This window comes from Crocodylus siamensis, chromosome 4 (assembly GCF_052110815.1).
Source record: "Crocodylus siamensis isolate JL-2025a chromosome 4, ASM5211081v1, whole genome shotgun sequence".
Classification (NCBI taxonomy): Eukaryota; Metazoa; Chordata; order Crocodylia; family Crocodylidae; genus Crocodylus; species Crocodylus siamensis.
The window spans coordinates 106,414,263-106,437,348 of record NC_143398.1 but is presented as its reverse complement, the minus strand read 5'-3'; the positions used below and the strand labels follow the sequence as shown (position 1 = coordinate 106,437,348).

The window sequence follows — 23,086 nt, the reverse complement described above, 5'->3', positions numbered from 1 at the left end:
ATCTCTGTGTGCCCCTGCACTGAAAAAATGGTGGTGGGGCACTTTGAAATAAAACACATTTGATGAGCCCTGGCTCAAAGTGCCCCACCATCATTTTTTCAGTGTGGGGTTGTGCAGGGATGCTGATACATGTGACATACAGATGCTTTTAATTAGCATTGCTTGCTAATTAAAGTGACTGGCACCGCGTCCCAGAGGACATGTGAAAATGCCCATGTTTTTTAGTGACACTTTAATACATATTACAATAGAATAATGCATTAAAGTGCACATTAAAGTGCACGTGTAACTATTTCTATATCTGTGGAGTACAGTGAGATCTGAGGTTGGAAACCAAGTCCTGTCAGCTACTAAAAAAATTAGGGTGTTCAGTAGAAATGAACTTTTGGAAGGGTAAAGTTGGTTTATGTAGAACATTTTTAGATTGGCTGGCAAATGTTCCTTCACTACATATCTCCATATTCAAACTCTTTGCCAATCAGATTCCTTATCTCATAATCCTGATGTTCGATGTAGACAGCAACAGTGCTGAAGATTACAATCTGACGCAGAGCACTAGTCAGCTACAAGTTGATCTTTTCAGGTTGTATATTTATTAATTTGTGAAACTAAATAATTTCTTACTGAGCAGGACACCAGTACGGGAAGGTTCTTTTTTCCCCCAGGCTGATTTGATACCCACACCGGGTCACCTCAAGCTTCTCACAGAAACAAAGGTCACTGTTTGTTCTTTGCCACAGAAAAACAATGGCCATATATAAAATAATTAGAAAATTCAGTACTGTTACCTTTTGATACTGTGTTTGGAGGCTAAACAAGAATGTGGGTAATTGCCTTTGGGAAACTGGTTTCATTTTTGGCATTGTCACTCAGAGAAATAAGATATCTGGAGCATACTGATAATTAAAGGGTTGGTAGCAGAGGCAGGGTTCTTCTGTACAGATGAACAGCAACAGAATGGGAAGGGAGTCCAGGAAAATATTGTTGTGGTATCTGCTCTTTTAACTATCAATAAACAGACAGTACGTCTACATGAAACGCTTACTACACATTACGCATAGTAGTGCGGTGGCCAAAAACCGTGCTAATAGCCTACTGTGTGGTGTTATTAAGCTAACGTGCAGTAAGCATTATAAAATAACTATGCACGAGAGCTAGTGGGCAGTAACTCTACTTACTGCGGTTTTAGTTAGTACTTCATTAGGCAAGTACTAAATTAAATGTTCAGTAACTAAGGCGCATTAATGAATGTGTAGGTGCACTCAGATGAAACCATTGGATCCCAGCTATTTCTTCATGGTTTATAGACGACATAAGGTAAGGCAGATTTGCACCTTTCTGCAGTCTCTTCTAAGCCTCTGATGAAGTAAACTGCTGCTTACAAAAGCTTATGCATCTCTGATTTGGTTAGTCTATAAAGTGCACATCTGTCCTGCCTCTTGCCTGCCTTCAGGCTAAAATGGCTAATTTCCTCCCTCTTATAAAGGACATTCCCAGAGAGACCCAGGATTACTCCATACAAACTGTAATTACTCTGAAGTCACAACTTTCCTCTGTACCCACAATTAATATGGGTTTAGGAATATACATACTGTATTTCAGCTGCTCTGCAATAACTGACTCTCTGCCCCTTTTCCCCTATGGTGACATCTAAATTAAGACAGTTTAATTTTTGAAACAGGGAATGAAACAGTGCTAAATTTCCCTAATCTATCTTATATTTACCTCAGGGTAACTGCTGGTTTGTGAACAATTCATGTGCCTCTAATTAACTGGGGTAGGGACTTATTATGTATCAGGTACTTGAACACAGTAACTGTTCAAGTGTCTATTCCTAACCCATGTTAAATGAAAGCTAAACCAGGGCAGCTTTGACTTGTTTTATTCAGGGATAAGCTATCCCAGGTTAGCTCTTACTGGGGGGTAAAGTGGGCATAGGGACAGCTACTGTGGAGCACACACACCAATGATCATGTAGATGGGAGTTGTACAAAATGATCTGGTTGCTAGTAAAGTTGACCGAAAAAAGTTAGTGAATCTCTGGACTACAGAGAGAGAGAATTTTTTCTTGTAAAACTAGGGGCTGAGAATGTTCTTTCTGTGTTTGGAAGCCCAGAGGTATGTGTTTTGTTTCAGAGGTCATATTTTGCCAGCCTGCCATACCCTTGGTTTCCCTTCATGGTCTAGGGAGCTGTTGGGACTTTACAGATTTTTCTATATTTGATGTCCCAACAGGCCCATAGGTTATCAGACACAGCTTGCTACTCTGCTGCACTAGAAGAATCAAATAATCAAATCCGCACCTCAAATTCTGGGGATAGGGCATGCCATGTGTAATGATGGCGCTCTCCAAGGCTACAATCGGTCTCCCACTGGCCAGAGCTTCCTGCACAGAAGACTGAACCCTGAAATGAGCATCTGTGAATAAAAAACACTAAAATGGTTTAATATCATAGGTTGATTAGAGATTTCTTATTTTACCAAGGTGACACAGCAAGAGAACAGCTGTACAGGAAATTGGAGAAGCAAACTAGGGTGAGTACTCAATCTATTTTTTGTGGATCCTTCCTGCGCCCTGCAAAGTTATGCAGGAAGCAAAAACTCATGAAATTGCAAAACCTAATTGTATTTCTCTTCCTGCACCAGCATTTGGAAGTCTGAAACCTCTGCCTCTCTTGAAGACACCCAAATCCAAGAAATATCAGAAAAAGCTAAAAAAAATTAAAACAAAAATTCAGAAGCAGCACATTGTATAATTCACAGGATTCTTTTAAGATTAAATGGTTAAAAAGTGCACTCAGACATTTCAACTTCTCATAAAATCATTGGTGCTTCAAGCCAGAAAAGAATTGCTCATTCCAAATCTAATTGCAAGGAAAGTTTTGGGGAGAGACTGCTAAGAATTTGTTTCATGTCAGATCAGCATCTATAAAATATTATAGCCAGGAATTATGAAGGCCCAAATTGAAACCTATATGACAAAAATTACACCAGATTTAGGCATTTTTTAATAATAACGCCATGCTTGAAGAGTTGCTGGGTTTCTTTTAGCCTCAGATCAATTATTAATTATTAACTGTATTGTATTAGCTATCAGTAATGCATGCCCCTCATGCCAGGTACAGTATACACACAAAATAGAAAGTCAATTGTCCCAACTGAGTTTCATTTCCATCTGATGCTTAGTGCTCTTTTTACTAATGGTTAGTAGTCCAAAGTTGCTGAGACATTAAAATGTACACACATCACTCCTGAAATCCAGACTTTTAAAACAGTTGTCAATCAGTCGCAGACTGACCATTGTGGGCCTGATTTTCCTCTTTATAGATGTGTGAATAATTGAAACTTCAGGTCAGCGGCCAAACTGGAAAAAAAGGGTCTGGATCAATCTGAAATAAAAATGTATTGTTTCTTCATGCCAAAACAACCCACTCAAAAATTGTTTCACAGGTTGAAGAAAATGTTCCTTTGAATACCAAACTGAACAGTTTGGAATTCTGCATTTGTAATAAAAGCAAGGGAAGACAGGCTAGGTTCATAAAACAACTAATGAAGGAGGTTCCCATTTTACCCAAATAGTCCAGCAGTTAGGCTGTTGAAGATGTGGGAGACACGGAGTCAATTCTCTCCCTTGTCTCTTCTTTGGGGAGCGCCAGAACCGCAGAGCTAAAAGGTAAAGTGAACCCCTTCAAGCTCTCCTACTGGACCTGTTCCATTTTGCATGGAATATGGAAATAGTCATGAAGCCACAGAGACAGTGGTTAGGTGGTTAGTACACACACACAAGATTTGGGACAGCTGGAGATCAGTGCCTGTTCCAATTAATTAATTTATGAAAAATGAAAAAGTATCAACAGGAGGGTACCCCACCCCAGAGTACCCATTAGCCTCTTGTTAAGATAGTCTTCATGGAGGTAGGACAACTCAAATCAAATCCCTACAGGAAAAAGATGGACTTGAAGTTAGCTCTTCCACATCTTGGGTCAGTAACCATTTCCTTGGGCTAACGGGTAAAGTAAGAACAACCATCATACTTAATTTCGCCTCTCCCTTCAATTTTTACTAGAAAAAACTAGTCAGTAAATGCAGCTTGAATTCACTTATATTTTCAAGATGACTGAAACTGCATTTTTTGGTGAAGACACTATTTAACAAAAAATCACTAAGTTTTGCTCCTTCCCTACTATTTTTGCAGCTGTGACATTTCACTGACTTCAGTGAATTAACTGCAATTGATATGGGGAGAACTCAGACATTCAAGTCTGCCACTATCTGAGCAACGTGTGGGCATTAAAATATGGGAGCTGTTAGTGTCAAAAGACCACGAAAACTAAGATGTTGTTACAGTATCATACACCAACATATCACTTAGTGTTTATGTGTGTGTATGTGTACACACACACATACATATTCAAGAGATATAGTAACAGAAATTCTATGTGAAATGAGTTTTGAAGGGTTTCAAGGTTCCTTATGCAGTCTGAGAGAGTTGCCTCTACTTGCTAATTTTATCACTGCACTGTTCAGGCACTGACATTGCCATTACTGTGTTTTGAGGAAAGCATTATCATGATTGTGACATTTTCAGAGCATGCTACTCACCATGCAGAAATCTTCTCACCTGGATGATGCTATATGTCACTGCAGCCATGCGACTTCCCAGCCTACAGGCCAGCTTCCCAATCATCTTGTAAACAGGGATGGCACTGTGAGAAGAGCAGAATCATGCAAAATGAAAGTAGTCCGGAAGGAAGTAATCTGATCCTTTCCCAAACCACTTATGAATTGTGAATGGCAGACTGGCCCACTGTTATTTCCATATAGGAAAACCTTATGCCTGTGGTAGAATAGGGACTGATACAAAAAAGTAAGTGCAATATATAAAGTACTTTTTGAAGGAGTCTTGGATAAGGGAAGTGGGGTAAACAGTTAGAGAAAAAGCCAACAAACGGAAAGGTGGAGAAATTGTAACCGGAGAGAGAGACAAAGATAGACCAGTTTCCCCAGAGGTGCAACTATAGCCTTACTTTCAATTTTTTTTCTGAGTAAGTACTAGGGGCTAGAGGCAAGGAGATGCAGTTCAGCCCACATGAAAGCTGCTTCAGTTCTTCTACAAAAACAATTTTTGGCTCTAAGCAACTTCTGTTTGCTTCAGTTAAACTATTACTTTGTTTAGGTAGCTAAATGGATGAATGAATAGGTAGGTGGATAGGTGACCTTGTGGTTAAGGTAGTGGACTGTGACTGTGACTTGGAAGAATATGGCTCTGTGTTTGGCTCTTTCACCATCTTCCTCAATAATCATGGGCAAAACACTAAAGCATCTCTTGTTTTCTAAGTCCCCATCAGTAAAATGGGTCTAAAGCTTCCTTTTTTTCATCCTTAAATCAGCCTTGCTTACTTAAACCATAAATCCTTCAGGGTTGAAATTGCATTATTGTTTGTTTGTTCAGTGCCTTGGTACAGAGCGGGCACAGATAGAAGTGACAATTTTTGCCTGATCTGGCCACAGAAAGTGGCCTATAGCTGTAACCATACACAAGTACACAGCTGCAGACAGCTTCAAAAATGGCCAAGCCAGTGAAAATCTGAACCCTCACTGCATGAGAGGTGAGATGAAAATGGTTCAAAACACAGCGTCTTCTGTAACTTCTGTCTGTGCTGCCTACCAGCATTTTCATTTATAGCAGAGAACTGCACTTCTGTCTGCACCCTGAGTTCCTGATTGGAGTGCAGACCTTTAGCACTACTAATATTCATTCATACCCCTACTTTATTTAGAATCTCAGGAATATATCTATAAGGGAGAGATTGGGAGTGAGGCAGGAAATAGTTCTGTTATACATCTGTCAAGCCACCAGAACAGAAGTTGCCAAGAAACATTGGATACTCCCTACCTAAACATCTGACCAAATTCAATTGTCCGTACTCCATTTTTCCTCAGTCTCTACTCAGACAAAAACCCCACTTTGTTTTTGGAATCAGATCGTGATCCATCTTTAGGAAAATGTCCATTCTATACAGGTGATCTCTACTTGAGCTGTACCAATTACAGCATTTTTGGATGTCCCTCCAGCAATTGACTACCTAACTCCAATTCTCACCAAGTCATCAGGCCTTGCTACAAACCCAGATGACAGGTGTGCTCCTTCATCAACACAGACTGGAACATCACTGGACTAAGCAACATTTTAACATCAGGGTGCATTTTGTTCCTCCACCCACACCATGTAGGCCATCACTTCCTGCCAGTCCCCCTGTGCTGTCTCCAGCCAGTTGAGGCAATCTCTATATAAAATATGAGTGGATGTTGATATGGCATCAATTCCAGAAACGCACAAAAGCCCACAGAATAACATTTTAACTCCATTAATAGAACAAAACCAAACCATTACAAACCAACTTGACCAGGAGATTTCAGAAGACAAATCATCCACAAACTCAGTTGTATTAAACATGTTCTCAAAAGGGACTATAGATTTTTATTCTATAACTTGGAGTAGCTGTTTACTTGAGTGTCCTGCAATGTGTTAACTGCCTTGTTCATCTCAACTTATCTAATCAACTCATTTATTACCTCTCTTAGCAGCATCCCCTCTCCCTATCCTTTCCCCTTCTACATAAAAGGTTTTCTTTCTGCCACTCCCTTCACAGCATTTGGCAAAGTAGATTGCTGCTTATGAAAGCTCATGCCTCTCTGAATCAGTTTGTCTCTTAAAGTGTCACCCTGCCCTACCATCCTGTCTGACCTCCAGAGTTCATGCAAAGTTTCTAGTTTTGCTTTGTATGACTTTGCATGCACAAAAAATTCATCCTTTTTCTAATTCTAAGTTATATGGAATGCATGAGTTGGTTCCAGTGAGTTTTACTCTGCATTTGAACAAGCCTAAAAACTCAAGTTGCACCTGTTTCTGGATGAAAACCAGCTTGTTTTCAGCTGAAACTCAACATTTGCTGACATTCACTGGAAGCTCAGCCAACATCCATTCTGTTTTTCAGCCCAGATTTGCTGAAAGATTTTTAAATGCCATAGCTCTTTAGCCAGTCAAGCTTGAACCCTTGGTTTGCAACAAAAGTTTAGGAGTTTCATGACAAAAATTTGACATAGCTATAGTTGCAACAAGTCTTCCCCCATGTAGGCTCTTCTCCAAACCCTCCCAACCAGCTGCCCATTGTTTTACACACCATTAACATTCAGTTTTGTTATGCAGTGGTCTGGCATTTCCTCAGTCTCTTACCTCTGGGTGTCTGCCTGACGGATTTAGTTGTGGTCTGCAAGCAGTTTGCTCGTGAACAGCTCTGCAGGGGGGAAGGGTCTGTGGGACTGGCATCAGAATTGGCTAGAGCTGCCCTGCGTTCCAGCGACACATTCAGTGCTGAGACAGTCCATTTATTATTAACTTCATGAGCAGCTGGGCTCTCAAACTGCTCCGTGTCTGAGGGAAAGGGAGGATTTCACAACTGCCTAGGGGCAGCCTGTGTGATTTCTTTTGCTCACTCAGTGCCAGATTTCTTTAATCTCTTTTCATATTGATTCTCTTTTTCTCCATTTTTCATATTCCTTTGTCGTTTGTATTGGGTTAATGTGGTGCTTTTGAAAGATACTGAAATGACCTTAAAGATTTAAGATTCAGTTATTTATTCATAGACAAAACAGGAAGTAAAATTCCAGGCTTCCTCTAAAGCCCTGCCAACATGGAGGTGGTAAACCCATACCAGAGACAGAGTTGATAGTTCATTCTAAAGCCCATTTGGTTCTTGTTCTCTGGAATGAGGGCTAGTCTGGGTGGGAATGTTTCTGACACGGATGCCTGTTCACTTGAAAATCTTGAAACTGGACACAGTACTCCATGCAAGTCCTAACCTATGTTGAATAGAATAGAAAAATCACTTCCCATTTTTTGCAAGTGACGTTCCTGTTACTATAACCCAGCATACTGTTGACATGTTTTACAACAAGAGCATACTGTTGGCTCATATTCAACTGCTGGTCTGCAATAACCCCCAGGTTCTTCTCTATAGTACTGCAGCCTAGCCAGTCATTCCCCCGTCTGTATTTGTTCATGTAATTATTCTGTCCCGAATGCAGCACTTTGCACTTGTCCTCATTGAATCTCATCTGATTGTCTGATTGCAGACCATTTCTCCAGCCTAGTCACATCATATATATATATATATATATATATATATACATATATATACACACACACACAGAGACTGCAATCATATATATATATACTGCAATCAATATATATGTGTGTGTGTGTATATGTGTGTGTGTATACATATACATATATACACACACACACACACACACACACACACAAGAGTCTATATATATAGACTGACTGCAGGCCATTTTTCCAGCCTGTTCACATCAGATATATATATATACTTATTTATTTTATATCTATATATCTGATGTGAACAGGCTGGAAAAATGGTCTGCAATCAGTTAATATATATAACAATACATACACATAACATACAATTAGATAGTGTTTTTCTGCAGGGGATACTTCAGCTCAAGGTTGTATATATCCTTTACTTACTAGGTGGATTCAGAATTGTCACAACTGTTCTGTACAGTTTAAGTAAAGTAATGAGTAATCCATTGTTTTCATAACAAAGGAATCAGAATATGTAACTGATTCTAGAGAGATCAGGAAAACAGTAAATCATAAACGATCAAACATTCATGTATGTAGGCTTGCTCTTTCTAAAAGATGGTTTAACAACCTTTACTAATGTCTGTATTACTGAAAATATTAATGTTTCCTTCTTGCTTGCAGACTACTTCTGGGAAACTGCGCCTAAAACTTGCAGAAATAAAAAGATCATGTAATTCTGACTTGTGCATTTTTTGCTGGGAATAAGTAGGCATGAATTCCTCCATAAATTAGTGTCTTGATGAATCAAACTCTCTTCTTTTGCTGGCAATAGACAGACATACAGATATACAGATATGAAGAATGAATGTGTAGTGAATAAAATTTACATTTATACATTTACAATGGCTTCCTTTTACTTTCACTGTGATCTTCTTAGATTGAAGTACTGTAGAAATCCATCTGGGCTATCACATTTTGGCAGGCTACCAGACAAGATGATTTAGTAATCAGGAGGGCTACTCAGTTTCTGGACCCTGTTTAGTAATTTGAAACTTTATCCTGGAACCTTCTCATGCAGTGTGAGCTCAGTGAGCAGTTCTCTGTATCAGAAAACCCAGATGCAAGAGATCCTAAGAAAAGGCAGTCTTCTGTTTACAGCTTTCCGTGGCGTGTTTCTCCCTAAACCAAGTGAAAACTAGTCTCTGTGGGCATTTTTACATGTGCTTCTGACGCAGTGCTGGGTGCTTTTGATTAGCGAGCTGCACTAATTCAAAGCACCCGTGTGTCACTTGTATCGCAGCGCAGCATGTCTGTGCGCTGAGAAAATGGCAGTGGGGCACTTTGAAGTAAAGCACTTTGAATGTGTTTTATTTCAGAGCTCACTGCTGCTATTTTCTCAGTGTGGAGACACACTGCGCCACTGGTACCTGTGATGTGCAAGACTGCTGGAGTGCATCAATTTACGTGCTCCAGCATACTCGATTAATCGTTGGATTTCCAGCACGTCAGAGCAGGCTCACCGCATGTGTGTAAGTAAGATTGTCAAGACTGTAGCTTAGCTGTTCAACCAGGCCACTAATAAGCCTCTGAAACAGAGGGTACAGGGCCACTATACTATGCTGGTCATATGAAGGTAAATTTCTGCTTCTTGTACATACTTCAGATATCTGAAGTAAAAGTGTTACATCTTTTACAAACAAAATATGAACTTCTGTGAACAAAACCCAGCAAACAAACCTCTTTTCACTTTTTTTTTTCCAGCATCAAAGCTGCTGCCTAATTTTTCCTGTAACAGAATGAGTTACTTCATTGTTGAATGATCCCCCATTTAAGGCTTGTAGCAATGAACTAGAAAGAAATCGGGACATGCAGGGAACGATGCTATAGGGACACAGGCAGCAGGTAGGAGGGGGTGGGGAATTCAAAAAGACTGATCACTGGAGATGGTCACACAGAGGAAAGTTTATTAGTTGGGAGTCATCTGGTCAGATTCTAAACTAAAGGCAGTTAGTACCAGAAGCTCTAGGGAAAGGACCTACATATAAATCTCCGTCTTTAATTTGCCATGCCTGCTGCTGTCACTGATCAGGAATGTCCAGCTGCTGCCATGGCTGAAAGGCCTTTAAGTTTTTGTTGTTGGTGCTTTTCTGTAAAGGATTCAGAAAGCTCCGGCCAATATCAAATGGAGAGAAAGAGAGAATAAGGAAATCACCTTGATTTCAAAGGAATTATGTGCCTATATACATTTAAGGAGCTGGGTCCTTGAAACAGAGAAGCTGCCATGCAGCTACTGCCTTTTAATGCTTTGATGATTCTTATATTTTAGCACCCATCCCACTGGTAACCTTCCCTTTCTCAGGAAATTGCCTAAAAACAGCCTTTTTGACATTGTGTTCTCAAATCCATATTCAGACCATGTTCACACCACATATTCATACCATGAACAGCATTTTACTGCATGTAGTTTGTAAACTACTTCTCTCTTGTACCAGTCTTTCCTTTTCACTCTTCGTCCATCTTGTTCCTGACTTTACAGCTTTGTTAAGCAGATGTTGTCAGCTACCTCCTTTTACAATTTTGCTTTCATCTGACCGTATTTTTTTCCTCGCTGGGCGTGTCTACACGTGCACTTTAATGCACAGTAGCTTATTTTACTGCGCATTAAAGCATCATGTAAAAAATAGCCATTATGCTAATGCATGGTAAAATAGACTACAGGCAACCCCTGCTTAATGCAGTTTCGCCTACCGCTCATTTAAAATATGTACCTGGTTTCACTTAGTGCGCAGAGTGTCTCATTATAATGCTCAGCGCGGGGCTGGGGCAAAGCAGCAATGGCAGCAGCAGAGGCAGCAGCGGCAGCAACAGAGAGTGAAGAGGTGAGTGACAGCCAGCGTGGGCTCAGAGCAAGGCAGCAGGAGAGTGGGGTTTGCTCCTGCACATGGTGCTGGAATTGGCGGGAAGGAGTGGTGGCGGTGAGAAGGGGGAGTAGGAGGATGCATGACTGTGGAGCCAAGGCTGGTGCCCAGGCCCAGGGCCAGCAGGGCTCAGGGCAGGGTGGCAGGAGCGTGGCAGGAATCCGCAGCCGGTGGGCAGATGGGAGAAGAGTGGTGATGGCAGCAAGAAGGAGCAGGTGGGCAGGTGTTATGAGTGTGGGGCCCAGGCTGGAGGGACGGTGGGAGTGCTGGGCCCAGGATGGCAGGACACGTGCTCATTGTCCCCCAGCCCCGGGCCGCAGTGGCGCCAAGCCTGCGGAGCTCCCCCATCAGTGGGCTGCAGCCCATGCCCTGTTCCAGTCACGTACTCACCTGCAGGGCATGGACACTGTCCTGAGCCTAAAGCAATCTGACTGTCGGACAGCAGAAGTGTGCGGTCTGGGCCAGCAGGTTGTGCAGAACCAATTATATTTATTTACATTAAATTGTACGGAGAAATGGGTTTCACTTAATGCTGTTTCACTTAGCGCTCAGTTTTTTCTGAACCAGTTAAGAGCGCTAAGCGGTGGTTGCCTGTACTGTGCATTAAGGTTCACCTAAAAAGTGTGCGTTTGCACTACTGCGCATTAGGACGGCCTAATGCACCTTTATTTAGTACCTCACACTGGTGGGCGCCTATACACAAGAGCAGAGGCTGCTCTGTCACACTGGAATTCAGCATATTGGAGCAGACTTGATTATTCGAGTCTGCTGGAGCATGGCAATTACTGTGCTCCAGGATGCTCCTGAGTCTTATCTATCAGTGTCCCTGTGCTTAAAAATGGTGGCAGGGGTGTTTGAACTAAAGCTGATCGAATGAGATTTAATATAAGCACCCCCGCCACCATTTTTAAGTGTGGGGACACTGATACACGAGACACAGCAGTGCTTTAAGTGGCTCTAATTAGAGTGTGCCCCCCCACACCGCCAGAGCATGTGTAAAAGTGCCCGGAGGTAGTAAATCTAATAAGCATTAGGAAAAGGGCATTTTTGCACATGTAGACATGCCTGTTGTGGTGGAAACAGGGCTGTCTGGGGCTGGGGGGAGAGAGAATCAGGGCAGCTGCCCCTGGGCCCCGTGCTTTGGGGAGCCTTGGGGAGCTGGACAGAGTGGTGCGGTGACTCCATGCTGCCGCCGGCTTCACGTCCAGCTACTTGCCACCTCCCCCTGCTGCTTCCTTATGTCCGGGGCAGGGCCCCGCCAGGCTGATTTGCCCCGGGCCCCGCTCCTTGCTCTGGTTGTCTCCGGGAGGAAACATCTTCTTTACACCAAGGCCCCTTTTTATTAAAGCCCCAGGGCTCCGGTCTGGACTTTCTGTTCTTTTCTTTCTGCCTTTCTGCATGTCTTATCTTTGCCCTAGCTCCTCTTTTTCTATGCTTTGGTTTCCCTCAGCGAAATACCTCAAAATAGGAATGTTTTGTTTGAACAGATGGGACATCCATAAACACAGTTGCATCTGCTCTCTCCTCTTGCAGCACAGATACTTCTCTTCTGCTTCTCTGGGCACCCTCAACTCTGAACTTATCTCCTCTAGCACTTCTCATTTCGGCCAGCCCATCTGGTACTACCCTGCTCCCACACCCCAGGGCTGGCAGAGATCAGAGATCCAGGCTATGTGCCAAATCTAGCCATGGAGCTACATCACCCGGGCCCCAACGCTGACCCCACACAGGGCCAATCTGGGACCCCCCACCCTGCATGCGCAGCACTTGCTATGGCCAGTCTGGGTCATGAGCAGCATTGCCAGCTCTTAACCAGGAAATCATTGTATTGGAAGCTCCAAATTATTGTCTTTGACGGAAAACTATTGTATACTGAAAAATATGCAAATATGCATGCAGATTCATCTTGTTATTTCCTTTATACTGCTCACTGTGAGTTGTTTAGTGAGCGAGTGAGATGTGGGCCTGCAGAGTCAAAATATCTTTTTATTTCAAGCCATCAGAAAAAAGGAGTGGTAGCAAATCTAGGAAGCTATGAAGACTCTTGGGTTTGCAAATTTCATAGATATTCCTGGGCCAGTGAAGTTTTCAGGCATAGCTGTTCTTCTCGTGTGGTTTAGTACCTACTGGGGGCCTGGGGCTTAAAGCCCATTTTATGGAAACAGAAGGCTCCTCCCTTGGTTTCTTTTGTGGCCCTATGGATGAGGGCAGGTGAAACTTGGGGGCATCCAAGCTTCAGGACTTGGCCCTGCACATAGGATGCGTGCCTAAAGACATTGGAAATATCTGAAGCCCCTGGAGGGGGTGGAGGATGCTTGCTGGTTGTAGGGCCATTTATGGTTCTGGGCGGGCTCCCTCACGGATTTGGACTCGATTCGGCTGACTTAGCTTGGAACATGAAAAAATGTCTTTAAATGGAAAAAAAAAGAGGAGTCACTGAAGACTCCCTGAGAGCAACTGGGGCTTTGCACCCACCGCATCAATGGGTTGCCTCAAAATGACGGCACATTTTGAGCACCTTTATTATTATTGATCCTGCAAGAGCTGCAATTACGGTACGAATACGATAATTACGGTACAACCCGAGCATACTGCAGTGAGGGGCGGGCAGCAGATACCCGCTCCAGCTGGTGCCGTGCGCAGCCGCCGTCCCCCTTCGTCCCCGTAGGCCCCGCCCATTCCCCGCCGCGTAACCGGGGAGCCGGCGCCCCGCCCGCCGGTGGCGTGGCCACCCCCGGCCTGGGTGTGACGAGCTTGCCTTTCCATCAATCGGCGCTGGTCTTCCGCGTTGGCTCGTCCGCCCCGCCAATGGGCGCAACGCAGGGGGCGGGGCCCATTGCGAGCGGGCCGAGGGGGAGTCGTGGCTACACTGGCCCTGCCCGCCCCCTTTCCCCGGCCGGAAGGATGCGCTCCCGGAAGTTCCGGTGCCGCCGCTCCGAGGGATAAACAGTCATGGCGGAGGCTGCGGCTCACGGGACAACAGCCGCCGGCCCGGGAGCGGCGGCGGCGGCCTCTAGCCCCGCCGTCGCGCCGCCGCCAGTAGCTGCGGGGCCGGGCGCGGGGGGGGGGCGGCGGCGGCGGCGGCTGGACCAAGCAAGTCACCTGCAGGTGAGGCGTCGCCGGCTCCGTGAGGGGCCTGTGGGTCCGTCCGGCGGCTGCAGGGGGCTGAAGCCCGCACACGCCTTGACCTCAGGGGCTCGGCATCAGCCTGCGCCGGGCGTGTGTATTTAATGCGCGTCTAAGGGGAATCGTTTCCAGTCGTGCGTGTGCATGTGTGTGTGTGCTGGCCTGGGCCGGGGGTGCAATGCTGCCCCCACTCCCCAAGCTTCACAGTGTGGGAAGTCGACTCCTTGCCGGGATTGGGAAGCGGAGGTGGAGGGAGCTAGAGAGTGGTCCCCGTGGGCAGGTTTCCCAAATGGAGAAGGCTTGGGCTGATGCAGCCTTACATCTGCCTTGATAAACGAGGCACAGGAGCTGTGGGAGAGGAATCGGGCTGGGAAGAAATGTTTGATTTACAGTTAACTTCATCTGCTTCCAAGTAGTAAATGCTGAAGTGTAGCTATTTTATATGGGGAAGTGTTGGTAAAGGTGAAGGCAGGGTTGATTTACATCTTATAGACTAAGTTATGTACAATAATAATATTCAGCTTCTCAGTAGGGTGCCCTATAGAGGTGGGAGCTGTGGGAGAGGAATTGAGCTAGACCACTGGGAAGAAATATGACTTGATACACGATTCAAGTCCAGCTTGCAAAAACTTTTCATATATATATGAGCTGGACCTGGATCATGTATGGAAATACCAGTGATATATTGTGAGCGTCTCTGAAGCATTTCAGTAGGCGTTTACTTCAAGGAAAGGCTACAGTTTGGGATCTACCTAAGTTGCAGGAAGTTTGCGGTGCAACATTGCCTTTAATCTCAATTCTTTTCACTGCATACTTCCCTGTCTCTGAGTGGCTGAGAAGCAAAAACCACAACATTAATTGCCTTTTGGCCACTGGGAGCATGCTGCAAAAATTAAAGGCATTGCTGCCCATAAACTTTCTTTGTGATTTAGATAGGTCCTTAGTTATAGTTGAGCCAGTTGGGTGGTTCATGGTTAGATGCCACCAGTGTTTCATTAGGGTGGTTTGTGCTTGTTAGTAAATAAGTGTGAGGGGCAAACCATGTGGAAGACTCATAAGGATGTTTTTAAGAAGATATGAACAGGAAGTGTAAAATGATGGAGATCAACCTTCTCTGTTCTATTATTTTGAATTATAGATGCGATGGATTTTTGGCTGAACTGTCAAAGTTATGTATGAGCCAGGTATAAGAGAAGGCTACAAATAGAATGAGATTGATGTAATTGCTTCCTCTACTAGTCCATTTAGATGTGCTGCATAGTGTGTTGTTCTTTCTCTTGAACTTTTGCTTCAAGCATATATTACTTCTGTGAGATCATCAGAAATGCAGAGAAGTTTGACACACTCTGCTGAGACTTTTTTTGGTATACTAAAATGTGCTGATCATGAGCATTATATTGCAAAGTTTACAGGGTGGGATATTTGAAAGCTGTATTGCAGGTGTTCTACGAAACAACTTGGTGACCAGAGCAATAATTGGTTTGAGTTGGCTTATCCTACAGTAGACAATTGTTGAAGAGTAGTTGGATGCTGCAGCAGTCTGAGAATCCAGGTTTGTACCTGAGGCTAAGTAGTCTAGCCCCTTGACAAATACTGTGATGTGTATTGCAAAAACCAAAAAAAATTAGACTTTTAAGATGTCAGCTGTATCAGTGTAGTTTGTGGTTCTGTACAGCAGTTAAATAAAGATGCTGTGTGCTCATACTTTACACTAGAAGATAAATTTGTTTGCTATTCATAGTATTAAATTCCTAGTAAACAATAGTTGTATAAATGTGTATGAGCTTATGAAAATAAATACTAGGTCCTGACCTGAAGTGCTTAGAGTTGCATTGTGATAAACAGAGTGCATAGCATAATGTTCCTCACCAGGTATAGGAACACTTATGCATACATTGCTCCATTTATTTTTAATATCTTAATTCTGTTATATGAATTTTTATTAAATCATAAAGTGTAATTCTGATTCTTCCCTGTTGCAAGGAAAAAAGAAATTGTTCATGTTTTCTGATTCTTCTGTTCTGAAATGCATGCTGATTCTGCAGTAGAAAACACTTTTTAGCAATAATCAGGCTGTCCAAAAAGTGAAAGAAGATCTGTGGAGAGATTGATGTGAATGCTTAATCCCATTGATTTAAAGTTGTATAGAAACCTCACTTTTTCTGATTTTTATTTTTTTGATGAGTTCTGTGCTGAATTAATGAAACTGCTTTCCCTTACCTCCTCCTAAACTCCAATGATACAAATGCTTTCCCCCTTCCCAATTGGTTTTGGAATATCTCTACGTGAGAAAACCAGGGAACAAGCCTTAACTTTGAACTGTGTAATGTTGGTATTTTCTTCTGTCTGCTCTTTTCTTAGTGCAGAGTCTCAAATTACATATATAATATAATATTAATTTTATTGCCTGGAAGTATTGGGAAGCTTGCTGACTGTTTTAGACTTGTACTGTTGAATTTGGTTTAGAATAACTACAGTTTGGTATTCTGAATAGTGTTAATTTTGGGGGTTGATATCTTGACTACAAGCATTGTGGGGGCCTGTAAACAAACGGTCATTCATATGAGTTTGGTAGAGTTGGGAGTGAATGAACCTTGAAAATTGAGCTCCTTGTATTTGGTCAGGTGATGATGTGGTTTGTAGGAATACAGCTGGTAATTGGGGTCTACTACAAGGCCTGGTATAACAAAAACAAAACCATTTGAATTAAGGAATGGTACCCATTGTGAGTGTCAGTGGCCTAGGCCTAACTGATAAGCTTTTCAGACAGCTAAACAATGGATGTGGAGACAAGACTTGTGAACTTATCACAGCTGGGCATCAGTCTGAAATTCCTTACCCTGAATTCTTTCACAGGGTAGCTGTGGGGATCTTCATAGCCAGCCCATTTCGCTAACAGATACCTAATCAAAGTATAGTGTATTTTTATGTAATTGGTGACTGGATATCTGTGATCATAAACTCAGAGGAATTTGGGATTCCTAGATTCCTGAAATCCTTGAATGATCAAGAACTCAGATTTTGACATCCAGCCTATTATACTACTAATTCAGGGAACAATGTGTTTTTGTATTCCTATTGCCTGATCTCAATGCTAGATAAACTCATTTAGTTTTCTAATCAAGTGATTCTCTTGAAGAGACAGGTGTGTTCTGGATTCTGGGATCCTGTCCAGCAAAGTGTACCTAATTAGGGGATGCAGCACTTTACTTTGTGCACTTCTATGTGATGATGAGTAGACTGAAAACATAGGGGACCATTTGGCTTCCATAAACAAACCACAAGATTAGTTTCTGAAGAGCTTGTTGTAAATAACACACATTTTATAGGTTTTTAGTGTAGAATCATAGAACCAGAAGGGACCTGTACGATCATCAAGTCCAGTCCCCTGCCATAGGCAAAAGGTATTGGGCTCAGATAACCTTGGCAAGGTGCCTGTCCAGCCTTGTCTTGAACACGTCCAATGAGGGCGACTGTACCGCCTCTGCTGGAAGCGTGTTCCTGATTCTGGTGACTCTCTTACAAAGAAGAAGTTTTTCCTTGTATCCAACTTGAATTTACTCTCGTTAGTGTATTCCCATTGGTCCTTGACCTCGCTTGGGGTACCCTCCTGACTAGTTTATCTTCTAGTTCTTGATGCTCCCCCCTGAGGTACACTTGTAGGCAGCTATTAAGTCTCTTCTTCAGGCTGAACAGGCCCAGTTCCCAGAGTCTCTCCTCATAGGGCCAACTCTCCATGCCTTTAATCAAATGGGTGAGCTTTTTTTGTGCCCTCTCAAGCTTATCCACATCCTTCTTGAAGTGTGGTGCCCAGAACTGGGCACAGTATTCCAGCTGAATAGAGGGAGGAGTGCCTCCCTGGATCTATTGGCCACACAGCAGCTGATGCACACCAGAGTTTTATTAGCCTTGTCACACTGTTGGGTCATATTCATCTTCCAGTTGACTGTGACCCCCAGGTCTCATTCAGATGTTGTGCCAGCCAGTAGGCCACCACCCATTGTATAGTTGTAGTGAGGGTTCTTCCCACCTAGGTGAAGCATCTTGCACTTCTCCCTGTTAAACCTCATCTGGTTTCATTTCACCCATAAATCCAATCTGTCAAGGTCCTCCTGGATCTTTGCCCTATCCTGGTTTGCCTGTGTTTCCCTACAGCTTGGTATCATCTTTTGAGCTTAATCTTTGTGCTTTCTACCCCTTCATCCAAATCGTTAATAAATATATTGAATAGCATGGGTCTGAGCACCGATCCCTGGGGGACGCCACTGGAGACGGCCTTCCAGGATGAGGCCATCCCATTGATTGCCACTCTCTGGGGGGTGGCCTCTGAGCCAGCTGTCCACCCACCTCACTGTGGACTGGTCTGGCCCAGGACTCTCCGGTTTGTTAGAGAGAATCCCTTGGGATGGAGTCAAAGGCTTTACTGAAGTTAAAGTAAATGGTGTCATCCAGATGGTTAGTGACCAAGTTGTAGAAGGATGCAAGGTCCGTCAAGCACGATCTTCCCTCAACAGAGCGGTGCTGGTTGCTGTTTAGCACCCCATCTATTAGCAGCTTGTGGTTGATGACCTTCTTAACCAACTTTTCAAAGATTTTGCTGCAGACTGAGGTCAGACTGACTGGCCTGTAGTTTGCGGGGTCATCCATCTTCCCTTTCTTAAAGATGGGTATCACATTGGCCCTCTTCTGGTCATCTGGGACCACTTCCGAGTTCCATGACTCTTCAAATAGCTTGGCCAATGTCACTGCTATAAGTTGGAGTGTTTTTTTTTTTTCAGGACTCTTGGGTACAGGTCATGTGGTCCAGTGGACATGAAGATGTCCAAGTGTTGTAAAAGATCCTGCACCTGTTCTGGGCTGATTTTGTGTATGTTGTTATCTTCCCCTTGTTCCCTGGGCCTCTGGTCAGATGAGCAGCCCCTGTTGGGTTTCAGGAATACCAATGCAAAGTATGTATTCAGGAGCTGTACCTTTTCATGTGCATGGACTGTGGGCTGCCCTTAGGTATTCAGTAGAGGTCCCACAGTGGAGCCTGACTGAGTGATTCTTACTCCATATGCATCTGTAGAAAGACTTTTTGTTGTCCTTTATACTGGTTGCCAGTTTGATCTCCAGGCCTGTCTTAGCTTTCTGTGTCTCGTATCTGCAGGCCTTGGCAATATGGTTGTATTCCTCCCTGGCTGCTAAGCTGTTCCTCCATTGTATATACACTTCTTTTTTTCTTTTTTGATAACTTCCTAATATCTCTGGTTAGCCAAGCAGGTCTCCTGGCTCTCTTCCTGCTTTTTGCCTCTGTGGGAATGGCCTATATCTGAGCTGTGAGAATTGTTTCTTTAAGGAAGCACCATCATTCCTGCACACACAGATCATCCAAATGCCAGTTGTAGAGGGCCTGTCCAACTAGCCTCTTGAGTTTGCCAAAATTTGCCTTCTTGAAATTCAGGACTTCTGGTGACTAACTTCCTAGTTTTATGGTGGATGCTAAATCTTATCAGGTCATGGTCACTGTTGCCCAGCGTACCACCAATCCACCAATCCTCAGGTCGCCTATGATGTCCTTCCCTTTGGCCAGCACTAAGTCCAGATTGGCCTTGCCCCTGGTAGGCCCTTTCACAACCTGTGTCAGAAACAGAACATATGTTGTTGCCAGGAAGTTGGCTGACCTGCTGGAGGCAGCTGAATTTTATGGTCTTTCCAACAGATGTCTGGGTAGTTGAAATCACCCATGACGATCTTGTCTTTAGTGCTAGCTGCCTCTGTCAGTTTTCCTGAGAGTGCTTGATCACTCACCTTGTCTTGGTAGAGATGCCTGTACTAAACTCCTAAGATTGGGTCTCCCTCTCCTGGTCCCTTTTATAGCCTGACCCGGAGGGTCTCAAGGGATCCTTTCTTGCTGTCAAAGGTGACCTGCAGGGATGGGTACTGCTCTTTCATGTAGAGGGCCACATCTCTACCAATCAACAAATGATGTACCTCCTCATTTGTTACTTGGAGTAGCAAAAGGTATGTGTTTTACTCTAAATTTAATGTTGGCTCCAGTAAAATAAGTCTGAATCTGTACCATGCAATGTGAAGGACTTGACAGAAGAGTTTATTCATTTATCTCAAGAAGAAGCTTCTTTGGATCTTAAACACTTGAGAAATGCCTTTTCATCCAAATTTGAGAGGCAGCAATTTATTTGGGTGATAACTTTTAACGGACACACTGCATAGTTGAAATCTTGTCTAACCATCCCAAACGCAAGACATTCTTCATTTAGTGATAGAGATGCACTGATACATCGGTCTGATATCTGATTGGCACTGATATAAAGAAAATTGACTATGTTGGAAATGGCCTGATGTTGATAAAAGCCTGTGCCACAACACAGCACATAGGCGGCGAGGAGAGGAGCCTAGCAGCTTGTAGAGCTGCGTGCAGCTGGTAAGTTGGTTGTGGTGGAAGGGGTAGAGGGTAGGGGCAGATCAGTGCCACCCGTGGTGAGGGAGGGAGTGGGACAGGTGCTGCCCAGCTGGGGTGGGACACGGGATGGAGCTGCGGCTTGTCTGGGAGGCACAGGGTAGGGGCAGCTCCCGCCATTGTGCACACCCCAGTGGGGAACAAGGTTGGGGGAGGACGTGTGCCCCCAGATACAGGGGGTGGGGCAGGCTGGGGGCCAATCTGGGCTGGCCATGCTGCACTTGGGGTGAGCAGCAGCAGTGCTGGAGGGGGGCTACAGGGAGGCTGCAGCCACCCCAAATTTAGCTGTAGCCCCCTTCCCAGCATCGCCTCTGCCTGCCCCAAGGCCCTTCCCATGCAGCCACCCCAAATTTAGCTGTAGTCCCCTTCCCAGCACAGTCCCTGGCCCCAGCCCACAGCTGCAGCTCACTCTACACAGATCTGGGGACACACACCCATCCCCATGCTCTCCTGGGGTATATGTAGCTGTGGGAGCTATTACCCCTCTCTGTGCCCCCCAAATGAGCTGTGGCTCTGTCCCATGCCCTGTCCTGCTCTGCCTCAGCAGGGCGGTGCCTACCCCAGTCCCACTCTTCCTCACCATGGGGGAATTGATCCGCCCTCCCACACCCCTTTCTTCTCTCCATCCACCACAATAGACTTACCAGCTGGATGCAGCTGTATCAGAAATCAGATCAGTATTGGCTGATATGCCTCATTTAGAAATAGGCTGTTGATATCAGCTCCCAAAATCTCTATTGGTGCAGCCCTAGTTAGTGATGGTTGTAGCCGTGGTAGTCCAGGAAGAAGAATAGTTTGTCCAAATCTATTGGACTAACTTCATTGTCGGAATAATAGGTAGCACTCAAATTATTTCCTTTAGGGTTCTCTGTGTAAGGAAGAATTTAACTTCTCACTTTATCTGAAGTGAATTCTTTCATAGCCTGTAAGAACATGGTGATTCTTGAGATGCATGGGATAGAGCCAATCTTATAGTTTTAGGATTCATTCATTTTGTAACAAAGCAGCACAGACTCTTTAGTAATCAAAGATCTGGAAAAAAAGAGGACAGTTTTCAGGGAGGGAACTGATGGATAAAGCTTAGGTAAATATTTTGGTATCTTTCTGAATTGAGAACTGGATTTGATTGATATTGCACAATTGCGTGAATAAAATTCAGTGTTTTCTTTTTGGAATCTGAATAAAGTCCAATAAAAAAAACCCTTAAACAATTGCGTAAAAGGAGCTACTTTAAAAAAAAAAAAAAAAGCATCTCAGTGTCTTGATCTTTTAAATAAATCCTCTCGGTTTGAAAAGAGAATGAGAATTTTAATCCTTATTAAATTCATTCTGTATCCCTACTGGTTTTTAGATGGCTACATCTTTTTACCAAAGTCCTGCAGTGACTATCGTAAATTCTCAAGGCAATTTCGTAACTGACCTGGACTCTTTAAATTACTGTATTTACTCTAATACAAGATGACCCTGATTTATAAGATGATCCCTCAATAATTAGATTCTTTATATGGAAAATTTATAAGTTTGTTATAATTTTCTACGTATAGAACCTAATTATCTGAGGCTTGCCTTGACTTTGTCCTGTTCCAATGATAGTAGGGAAAATAAATAAATCTGGGGGTCAGGTCTTTTGCTCTCTGCTTCCCCCCAAATTTTTCCCTTGGCACCCCCTTCCCTCTCTCCTTCCTCTTCCCTCTACTTTCAGACACTACTTTCTCTGAGCACATAAAAGTGAGGAGCAAATCTGAAAACAGTAAACTTGAAATTAAACATGGCTGTAGCAGTTTGCGTATAGTACTTGTACACTTAGTTCATCCAGAATTGTGTGTTACCCTTTCTGAAACTGCTACAAGATTTAGCACAGGTACTCCATAGACACACTTTTAAGCAGGACATTGTCACCAACTGATGTGTAGTACAACCTGTGCATGATATTAGTCCAAAGCTAAAGCTTGCACCAGAATCAACAGCATTTCAAGTCATTATGACTCCACAGCTTAGCACTGCTCAGTGTGTGCGTGTACTCTAGATAGGCCCCTGCAACCCCCTTCCCCCAGCAAGGATCCTTGTGCTAATTAGCCCTTCACTGATGACTGCAACTAGTGTTCTTGTTATGGTTCCAAGGATGCTCCAAAAATTTATGTGTAGATGAGGTGTAGGGCAACCTAGTCTGGTTTTGCCTCATGGGGGTGGGGCCTCACTAATCGCACGTACCAGGCTAAGAGAAGGGTAACAGAGGGCTTCTGGGTGAACTGCTTGGGGCCTGGTTTTGTGATGTTTGCCAGGCTTTTAAGGCTGGTGAAGAAGCAGAAATTTTTGAAGTGGAGAAAAAAGGTACAGCTGAGCTGTGGGGGTGAAGAGGAAGCTGAAATTATGCACTGTAGTGGCTCACCATGACTTGGAAAAAGTCTTGACAGTGAGGGGGGCTACACTTTACTGAGCACTACCATATTTTGTTCTGATGGGCTGCACTAA

At 43.7% G+C, this 23,086-nt stretch overlaps 2 protein-coding genes across 4 annotated transcripts in view; one reads left to right on the top strand and one right to left on the bottom strand.

Annotated features, from left to right (window-relative positions):
• Nucleotides 1–7,380, bottom strand: part of LOC149866298 (uncharacterized) — a 45,341-nt gene extending 37,961 nt beyond the window's left edge. Inside the window, exons 1-3 of one of the 2 annotated variants that reach the window (XM_090043287.1) lie at nucleotides 7,238–7,380; nucleotides 4,603–4,706; nucleotides 2,304–2,418 (exon numbers count right to left, since the gene is read on the bottom strand). In XM_090043287.1, coding sequence (XP_089899413.1) covers nucleotides 2,304–2,418; nucleotides 4,603–4,687 — 200 coding nt within the window. In that variant the 5' untranslated portion in view covers nucleotides 4,688–4,706; nucleotides 7,238–7,380. The remainder of the gene's footprint in view (nucleotides 1–2,303; nucleotides 2,419–4,602; nucleotides 4,707–7,237) is intronic. The other variant, XM_090043288.1, reaches the window with a different exon arrangement.
• Nucleotides 7,381–13,788: 6,408 nt separating this feature from the next.
• MKRN1 (makorin ring finger protein 1) overlaps nucleotides 13,789–23,086 on the top strand; it is a 42,768-nt gene continuing 33,470 nt past the window's right edge. Inside the window, exon 1 of one of the 2 annotated variants that reach the window (XM_090043285.1) lies at nucleotides 13,789–14,136. The gene's annotated coding sequence lies outside the window, so the exon portion shown is untranslated. The remainder of the gene's footprint in view (nucleotides 14,137–23,086) is intronic. The other variant, XM_090043286.1, reaches the window with a different exon arrangement.